General features: G+C 37.9%; 1 protein-coding gene across 1 annotated transcript; it reads left to right on the forward strand.

Moving 5' to 3' along the window:
• Positions 1 to 1,764: 1,764 nt before the first annotated feature.
• On the forward strand, positions 1,765 to 9,501 carry slc6a22.2 (solute carrier family 6 member 22, tandem duplicate 2). The gene is made up of 15 exons (XM_061042942.1): positions 1,765 to 1,918; positions 2,507 to 2,708; positions 3,007 to 3,141; positions 4,016 to 4,156; positions 4,250 to 4,331; positions 4,416 to 4,548; positions 4,661 to 4,795; positions 5,457 to 5,560; positions 5,639 to 5,763; positions 5,848 to 5,960; positions 6,618 to 6,755; positions 7,116 to 7,218; positions 7,995 to 8,095; positions 8,270 to 8,440; positions 9,080 to 9,501. Exons 2-15 carry the CDS (start codon positions 2,513 to 2,515, stop codon positions 9,242 to 9,244), a joined length of 1,842 nt encoding a protein of 613 aa, XP_060898925.1. The 5' UTR covers positions 1,765 to 1,918; positions 2,507 to 2,512; the 3' UTR covers positions 9,245 to 9,501.
• Positions 9,502 to 9,825: the final 324 nt, after the last annotated feature.

Consider the following 9,825-nt stretch of genomic DNA (forward strand, 5'->3'; position numbering starts at 1 on the left):
AATGATCATATCAAATCATTACAATCGATGTCAGTGTTTCCCCTAGGTTTACAGTGTTGGGGGGGTGGGGACAAGCCGACTTGCCGACATGACGACACGACGACACAAACACTTGAAGGAATCTTGGTGTTCATGTGTTACTTTTAATGACAGATGTCCTTTTCTATTGGAAAGGTATCCTTAAATGACTTCTTTCCCTGATTTCTGACTCTATCCACTATCCTATCCCTACAATAAAGGCACAAAAAGCCCAAAAATAAATCTTAAAAAAAAAACCCAAAAAACACCATTATATTGGGGGTTGGGCCGCCCCCCCAATATAATGGTAGAGGAAACACTGACCTTGACCTTATCCTAATATGCACCTTATCCTAACCGACATGCACATACACACACAAGGACCTGCATGGACCTGCATGAAGACAAACACATACACACATAATCTCCTTCCTCACTAATGCACCTCACTGCTCCTGAAAGTCTGGGAAGCAAAGCCTCTCAAAAACACTGAAGCACTGAACTTTTCAAATGCCAGAATAACCTGAGTTGCATTGTCGCTCACTTCCTCATCATTATATGACACCTCATCCTCACTCTCACTTTTTTCTAGTGCCAAAGAAAAGGTGCAGATTCATCTCCTACATTAACTCATAGTGTGTGCAGATTTAGTTATCAGTTACATATTCTTATAAATGCATTACAAATTCTTACTCATGGCAAATTCATTTGGATAATTCTGACTTGTTTCCTTACAAATACAATCAACTTGTATTACAACCTAGTATGCCTGGTATGGAATTTTGTGGTTCTAATTTTCTGTTTGTGGTTCGTTCATTTTGATTAGGGTGCAATGTTGTCGCAGGGCAACATGACGTTTTTTTTGTAATTTCCTATAAAACATTGATCTCTTATAAGGTTTTTGAAAATACTTCTTTTGTTATCTATGAAGGTGACTCAAATTGCTTGTAGGCGATAATCTGCCCCCAAGCCCCCAGTTGATGGTCACTGGCTGCCATAGAGGGTTAGAGGCCACTCTCAGACAGGTTTTCCTTCTTTTCACTCTAGTACCACATTATAAAAGAGGAGAACAAAAGCATCAAACAAGGGGATTAGATTTCTTACCTTTCTCACTCTTTCTGTTCTCCCAATGAAAGAGTTGTTTTGATTTGGTTTCTGGTGTTCATGTTTATAAAAAAAAATACTCATGATTGACAGTTTGTGTTCCAGTGGGTGTTCATGTAACGCATAAAGAACAGTTCACTGACTGTGGGGGCTGATGAGAGTCTGGATTATGTCGGAGGAGGGGGAGGGCAGGGTTCATTATAAAGATAACTTGTTATTATAAAACCTTATCTAAGAGTTTTTACATCATTCTCAGGTAAGGCTATTTAAATTTGGTAAAATCAGTTTGTTATATTGATTAAAAAATATAGTGTCACATTCGACTGCTCTGCTCCAGCTAATAAAGCTATTGACGCTCCTTATAAACAGATTTTACTGTTGATCATCAAAAACACTAGAGAAATGATGATGCTCTAGTTTTACAACAGAAAATAATGCTGTATGTCCGTCTGTTTCCCATAGATAAGATAATAACCCCCCCCCCCACCATACATCTCTGTGTTCATATATTCTGTATTCATAAACCTGCCTACTATTTCTTTGCATTGCCCCTGCATGGTTATCTGCTTTATCTTGGCACACAGAGACCCACACTGAGGCTGTGGTTGTGCGCAAGTGTTTGTGTGTGAGGTGGGGGTGTCGGTTTCTAAAGACAAAACTGGTTGAGTTAGTCCCAATTGCACATTTGCCCCTCCTCACAGAAACCCTTTCAAACCAATTTATTCACGAGAGGCAGCATTCTTCCAGGAAACAAGGAAAATATCTGTCAGAAGAGGACAAACTTCCACTGCTCTAGGTATTTGTGCATTTTTTGCTTTGACCTCTCAATATATAGTGTGGGCCAATATAGTATACGTTGTTATACTTTGCTTGCTGTTTATGAATTTAAACTTAATTTTAAGTCATATTGTTTTAAGTCTAGCCTTTGCTTTGGATAAATCCTGAACAACACTTTCTTCCAGGAAAGGGAATGCTGTTTATCATCAACCGGTTAGCAATACCACAGTTAGCATGTTGACATTAGCATTTAGATTAAGCCATAAATGTGCCACAGTGAAAGCCTAAATAGCTGCTAGCTTAGCCATAGCGTTCTAATATTGTTTCATAAAGTTTTAATATCTTAATTTGAAGACGACAAGCTTTTATAGCCGAGAGCAAATTTGTTCAAGTCTCGCATTTATTCTGAAAAAAACTTGCTCCTTTAGTGAAACCTAATAATACTGATGAAAATCTTGATACTTTAAGCTGTAAACTGTCTGACAAAACAGAATGAAAACAAACATTGGATCCCTCTGTACATTACTTAGTGTTGCCTTGACACAGCTTTTATGTGAACCACAGACTGTTTCAGTGATAAACTACCTTAATTAAATTCATTTTGCAGGTTAAAATGGACCAAAGACAAAACTCAGAGGTAAAAATGAATCTGATGAACCTTGGGACCAAACAAGTTCACACTCAGTCCAAACCTCAGGAGAGGGAGCAGTGGGGAAGTAAAATCGAGTTTATCCTGGCTGTGGCCGGACATATTGTCGGCCTTGGAAACGTCTGGAGGTTCCCATACCTGTGCTATAAAAATGGAGGAGGTAAATGTTTGATGTTGTTTTCAGTTGTGCCACATGTAACAAAGAATGAGTTAAACTGTGTTTTGTAAAGTTCTGTTATAGAAGTTGATTTTGGGGCAAACACTTGATGCACCTTTCAACTCATTCAGACAGTTTTGTTGTAATGTTACAATAAATCTGAATATAGAACCCTATGTAATTAATGTATGCTGACCATTAACGAGTCTTTTGCCATCAATATTCATCTGTGCAAAAACTTTGTCTGTTTGACACATTATATCTGTTTTCCTAACAAATTGTTTCCTTTTCTGTTCCAAAGGGGTTTTCTTCATACCTTATGTACTGTTTTTGTTCACCTGTGGCATCCCACTGTTCTTCCTTGAGACTTCTTTGGGCCAGTTCACTAGCCAGGGTGGAATAACTTGCTGGAGAAAAATCTGCCCCCTCTTTGAAGGTAGGCTAAGCCATTATTTAATAAGTTAAATTACATTAACATGTGTGCAACCATATGTAGCTGCTGATGAATGTGTGTAGCCTAAATGCAATTTTTAGGAGCCTCCTTTGTTTATTTTGAGTTCATTGAAGCATGTTTTAATTCTGCGGTTTTAACCTACAACAGTATTGTTTGTAATCTCAATGTTTTCTTTCCCCAAAGCACTGTTTAGGAATATCCTAAATAAAACAAGAGTTGAAATGTCTCTGTTTTTGAAAATGGAGTTACTCGTACGGACAAAGATGAAAATGATCAGCCAACTCTGTAGATTTGTTCTCAGCTAGATGCAGAGGTTCAGCACCTTACAGCTATTTATTGTATTTTACTGCCACAAAATGTTGATGTTTTTGTCTTCTTCTGTAGCAGACAGCTGTTTTCAGAGAAAATGGCCTGATAAAACCCTGTGTGTTTTATCTGCCCACACCAAATGCCAGACTGACAGAGTTAGTCACTGGTTGATGAACGCTGATGCTGCATTTCTCTGATAAAGAGCTGGTACTGTTGGAAAGACTAAAACAGAGCCGGGTGTCTGCAGTAAACCAAATAAATCATAATGATACTCTGTGTGTCCCATCTTGTCACAAGTTTCAATAAAAAACAACAAATGAATGTCAGTTTCCCCTACTGTTTTGCTGATCTTTGTTAGTAGTTTTACTGATCATTTTTGGCAAAACGTTTAAATTTGATCATTGCACCTTGAGTTGGTTCATTCTCAAGCCATCTTTTGACTCTTTCCATTGAAAAGATTTTTTATTGTTTTATGATATTCAAATGACATATTCATGTCTCCAAAAACTTCATGATATTAAAATATAATATCTCCATGTCTCTAAAGGCTTAGGTTATGGAAGCCAAGTGGTTGTTTTATACACTGGAGTGTATTACATCATCATACTGGCTTGGACATTTCTTTACCTGTTTTCATCCTTCACCTCTGAACTTCCTTGGGCCAGCTGTCAGAACAGCTGGAACACAGGTACAAGACTTTATCTTTCATCTATGATGCAACAAAATTGTACATTAAGTTTTGTCAATCAGTTTTATAAACTCTGTTTTTCTTTCATTTAAGATTGCTGTTTCGAGCATGGTCATAATCAAACATCTCGGCACCTGTATGGAAACGGCACATCTTCAGTTGTAGAATTTTGGGAGTAAGTAGCATGGATTAAGAAATAATTTAAGGGCTGTAGTTATTGTTGCTATACTGTTTTTTTTTTTTCATAAACTCTGCACAGGAGGAGAATCTTGGGTCTGTCCAGTGGAATTGACCATATTGGCAACATTCGTTGGGACTTGGCTCTCTGTTTACTTCTTGCCTGGATACTGTGTTACTTTTGTGTCTGGAATGGAGTCAAGTCCACAGGAAAGGTACAGTTAAACCTTTATTTTCTCATTTGGATTATTTTAAATCTTTTCCTTCACTTTTTAGAATGTTTTTTTTCTGCAAGTTACACAAAATGTGCTGGTTGTTCTGCTTTAGGTTGTCTACTTCACTGCCACATTTCCATATGTAATGCTGGTGGTGCTGCTAGTTCGTGGTCTGACATTACCAGGAGCCAAAGATGGAATCATCTTCTACCTCTATCCAGACCCCTCCCGCCTCAGTGATCCAGAGGTAAGATCTTTCTCTTATCTTTAACAAGTGCTTTGACTGCCTTAATATGGCGATAAAGATATCCTAAAACTAAGTTACTTAAACTTACGCTTCCATTTGAGTGAATGTCTGTACAAAATCTGACAGCAATCAGTGTTTCCCCTAGGTTTACAGCGTTGGGGGGGTGGGGACAAGCCGACACAACGACACAAACACTTTAAGGAATCTTGGTGTTCATGTGTTACTTTTAATGACAGATGTCCTTTTCTAACAGAAGGTATCCTTAAATGACTTCTTTCCCTGATTTCTGACTCTATCCACTATCATATCCCTACAATAAAGGCACAAAAAGCCCAAAAATAAATCTACTTGACCTTCGGGGTCATACAATGGTAGGGGAAACACTGGCAATCCATAGTTTATCCATAGTTTTTTTCATCAATAAGACCATATCTCTGACATGACTGAAAATGTGCATGATGCTGTAGTTTACAAGCTGACATTTAAAGGACGGGACTGTAGGGAAACTAAAGAAATCTGTTAATGTAATGCAGACACTCTCAGTATGACTTTTATACCAATAAGTGGAAAACCTCATCAATCATTAGTATCAATTAGTATAAAAAGGTGTTTTTTTCAGTTGACTTGTTAAAAACCCAAACCCAAAACTTGAAATCTTAAGGTGTGGATGGATGCTGGCAGCCAAATCTTTTACTCGTATGGAGTTTGCACAGGTGTTTTGACATCTTTGGGAAGTTACAACAAGTACACTAACAACTGCTACAGGTTTGTATTGTATTCAAGATTCTAACTGTAGTTTAGATTGGAGCAAGGTGTAATAATTCTCCCATTTTTCAACTACAGAGACTGCGTATACCTTTGCCTGTTAAATAGTTTTACCAGCTTCGTTGCTGGTTTTGCCATCTTTTCTGTTCTTGGTTTCATGGCAAATGAGCAAGGTGTGGATATATCAATGGTGGCTGAATCAGGTATGAAAATGTAATAAAGAAACACAATGTGATACTTTTGGAATTGTTTAAGAATATGACATTTTTTCCCATGTTCCTTTGCAGGTCCAGGGTTGGCATTCATAGCATATCCACGTGCTGTTGCTCTGATGCCGCTTCCTCAGCTCTGGGCTGTTTCCTTCTTTGTTATGATCATCTTTTTAGGATTAGATAGTGAGGTAGTATTATTATTTTACCAATTCCATACCAAAAATAAAGCCAGTTTTAAACACACTCCCAATTTCCACATACTCTGTGCGCGTCGCGGTCTGTCAGCTCCACGCACTAAGCCGCCATTTGTTGCCACTCTAGTCAATCATTGTGTTTCCACAGCAAGCACAGCAGTCCATCTCCGGAGCGTGCCACCAGGGCCACTACGCTCTGCTCCGTTTCAAATGCACTTTCTGCGTGTCTATTTTGGATGGAGTATGCTGCAGGAACGCGTCAAGCTAGCCAGAATACAAAAACCCGAATATACCGACTCTTGATCGTATTTTCCATCACTTTATCAACATACGTCAAAACATGCACCAAACAAACAACAAATCTTCCTCAGAAAGACTAAGCAACGTGTTTGTTTGCATGTTTTCTCTTTATTCTCACGTAATGTTGTAGTTCTCCTGTGATGTGTGTACAGCTGATCATGGCTGCTCTCTGCTGTGCTTACGGTCCAGAATCAGATCCAGTGGGGCAGGGAGGGCACCGTCCAACAGAGCAAAACCGTGGTGCTGATAGACTGGGCACACACGGAGTATGTGGACATTGGGAGTAATACATGCAGACACCATAATATAATGAATTAAGGCTAATTAAAATGATTTCTCCTCTCATGGTAGTTTGTAAATCTAGAGGCATTGGTCACAACCATCTCTGATATGTATCCTGCCTTCTTTCGAAACAAATGTTACCGTAAACTCCTTCTACTCGCCATTGCTGTTGGAAGTTTCTTAGTCGGGATTCTGATGGTCACAGAGGTCAGTGATAAAACATTTTTTCATATCTGTTTCTCTAATGAATGAATCTCCCAGCAGATACTATTTACAATTACATTAGCATTCTCAACGTTGCTGGTAAGGCATTCAATTCAGGATCAGATGACTGAAAGAAAAATGTTAGTAGAATAATTTGTGCCTATAAATCTACAAACAGAATATAGAAGTATTACGTACATAATATGAACAAGACACTATGGTTGAAAATAAAATACTATTTATACATTGTTTGTTCTTTATGGTTCATACTTCTATTTTACCATATTTGACAATGTGTGGATCATGCAACGACAAATGTGTTTGGAATTTCATTGAATGAATATGTTTCTTATTTTTTTCCAGGGAGGCCTTTACATCTTCCAGCTCTTTGACTACTACGCCTGCAGTGGGATGACACTTCTGCTTTTTGCTGTGCTTCAGTCTGTATGTGTTGGATGGGTTTATGGTAAGTAAAAATATTGAATTAAAGTAAAATATGTTGGAGCCACAGTGTGAGATATTCTTCATGAACTCGAGTTTTACAGCATATGTTTTTAAACCAGTGGTTTCCAACCTTAGGTGTCATAGTCTTACTATGTAAGTGATGGTCCTATTTGTTGACACCTATGGCGATGAGTGGTAACTGCAGGTAGTTTTTTGGACCACTCTCAGCCTGCTTCATAGAAATCCAAACATTGTCACCTGTGTAATGTCAGTCAGCTGTAAGTTGCATTATATTTTACTTCTTCATATGTTTGATATGGATTTAAAAAGAGACTAGCTATACAGATAGAGACCAGAAGGATCATAGGCAGAAGGAATGGGTCACAAGCAGTGTTAGGCATGTTACTGACAATAAGTAACTAGTTACAGTTACTAGTTACTACTATCAAAAAGTAACTTGAGTGACTAAATGAATAACTGTATTACAAAAGTAACAAGTTACTTGGGAAAGTAAACCTCAACCTTGTGTTGTTGTCGGCTGTTTCACATAGCCTGAAGTAAGTTAAAATGTCAGTAATTGAAACAGCATTATTGAATCTGGAAAATAACTGGTTACTTACTAGTTACCGCAAAATCAGTAGTGGGGGTGTTAGTCCAAACGATGGTCCAAAGTTACACCATTGTGTGTGATTCAGAACACAATGGAGCATGTATTAAAGAATTAATGTTTTTTTATGAAAATGAAAAAGACTGTGTTGCCTGAAGTGCTCATGTAACTAAGAGATATGACTTCCTCAGGTGCTGATCGTCATTATGACAATATAAAGGATATGATCGGGTATCGGCCATGGCCTCTTATGAAATACTGTTGGCAGTACTTCACACCAGCCATCTGTACTGTAAGTATCGGCCTGCCGGTAACTCTGTTCATGGTCTAGTCAGACACAAGTGTGTATGACAGCTGACAGAGGCTTCTGTAGTTTATGTCTTAACCAGATGGATCTTAAGAATGAAGAAGAAATACTTACATTTAATTATTTTTTATGCTGTCTTTTTTCTCGTTTTCTTTTTAGGGCACTTTTCTCTTCTCTATAATCAAATACACCCCGTTAAAATTCAACAACACTTATGAATATCCCTGGTGGGGCTACACCATCGGAGGCTTGTTTACTCTCTCTTCAACTCTCATGGTTCCTTTATGGATGCTGTATGCTGTGAGTATAACTCCGGGAACACTCCGACAGGTAAAGTTACTTAAATCGCTCACTAGATCTTAATGAACAAATTATTCAAGTTGAAAATCTTTACAGATATACATTGCATAATTGGTTAGAAACAAATTGACGGCACAACGTTCCATGGAAACCAAAATCGTTAACCCATTAAGTCGGGCTGGATTTAGAATCACACAGAAAATCAAAGTAAAAAAAATTAACCACAGGCTGATCCAACTTGGAGGAATTTTATCCCAGCAATTCATAATGTGATCACTAGTGTTTATGGCGTGTCCTTATGCACTCCAGACCTTGTTCAGGGTATCAGTGAGATCCTGGACAGTCTGTGGCGGTACTTAATGGCATCGGATGAACTGATGCATAACTTCCCAAAGGTGCTCAATTGGGTTTATGTCAGGGAACGAGATGGCCAGCTTGCTTTTGCCTCGTCATTGCAACTATTGTTACTTTCATTTGCAACAAGGCACGGTGAATTGATTCACAGTCACTCTTCTAAAACAGACAATTTAATATCCCTGAAGTTAAACTGACTTGGTGTTATACTATGATGATAAAGTGTTCCTTTAATTTATTTGAGTAGTAGACAATAGAGTAAGAACTGTAACAAATATAGCGTTAATCTAACTGTTCTCCTCTTTCTCCACACAGAGACTTAAAATTCTTTGCACTCCAGCAAGGGATTTACCCACAGCACCGTTAAAGAAGGAAAAAAGCAAAGAAGGATTTCAGACTTTCACGGGCTTGTACACTCTGCGGCAAACGGACAGCCCTGATGTTGCAGGGTGGAACTCACATCAAGAAATAAAAAAATGAGATGGTCTCATAACTGTCATGAATTCAGATCCTAAACAGTTTCACTGCTCAGTCAAGACTCCTGATGAAAAAACACAGGACACATGAACAGATACTTAAGATTTATGTACAGAATGATTTTGGAAATCATACTTGAATTATTTTAGTAGAGTCTAGTACCAGGCTACAATATTTTTGTTACTAAATTTTTTTTTTTTTTTTTTGCTTAGAAAATGAAATACAAAATATATAAAGTGTAAATAATAAAACAGTGGTAAATTTAATTAAAAATGCTGATTTCCACTTGTGAGTTCTTGAAAGAATTAACACTTTAACACTCGAAAATGAGTCAATGCACTCCCTATGGTACTTGGTCAAGGGTTAAGGCAGCATTGCATCAGTGCTATATTGACCACCTTGGTCAATTTTCAACCAGTGTAAAATAAAAAAAAACATGATGTAAAAACGAGGGGGGGCATAACACGGAATTTAGCCACAAGTGTCTGTCTGTTAAATAGCGATGAACTGAATTAAACTAGCACATTTAGTTCAAATAGGTACAGAAGGATCTTTGTTTAGTACTTGCACAATGCACCTGAGAG

The sequence above is a fragment of the Labrus mixtus genome, chromosome 7 (assembly GCF_963584025.1).
Source record: "Labrus mixtus chromosome 7, fLabMix1.1, whole genome shotgun sequence".
NCBI classification, from domain to species: Eukaryota; Metazoa; Chordata; class Actinopteri; order Labriformes; family Labridae; genus Labrus; species Labrus mixtus.

Excerpts from the sequence above, each read along its gene's own strand:
- slc6a22.2 (XM_061042942.1), top strand. The coding sequence starts at position 2,513 with ATGGACCAAAGACAAAACTCAGAGGTAAAAATGAATCTGATGAACCTT. Across the intron at positions 4,157-4,249 it reads TCAGAACAGCTGGAACACAG|ATTGCTGTTTCGAGCATGGT; the intron begins GTACAAGACTTT and ends CTTTCATTTAAG. Across the intron at positions 5,961-6,617 it reads TTTTAGGATTAGATAGTGAG|TTTGTAAATCTAGAGGCATT; the intron begins GTAGTATTATTA and ends CTCTCATGGTAG.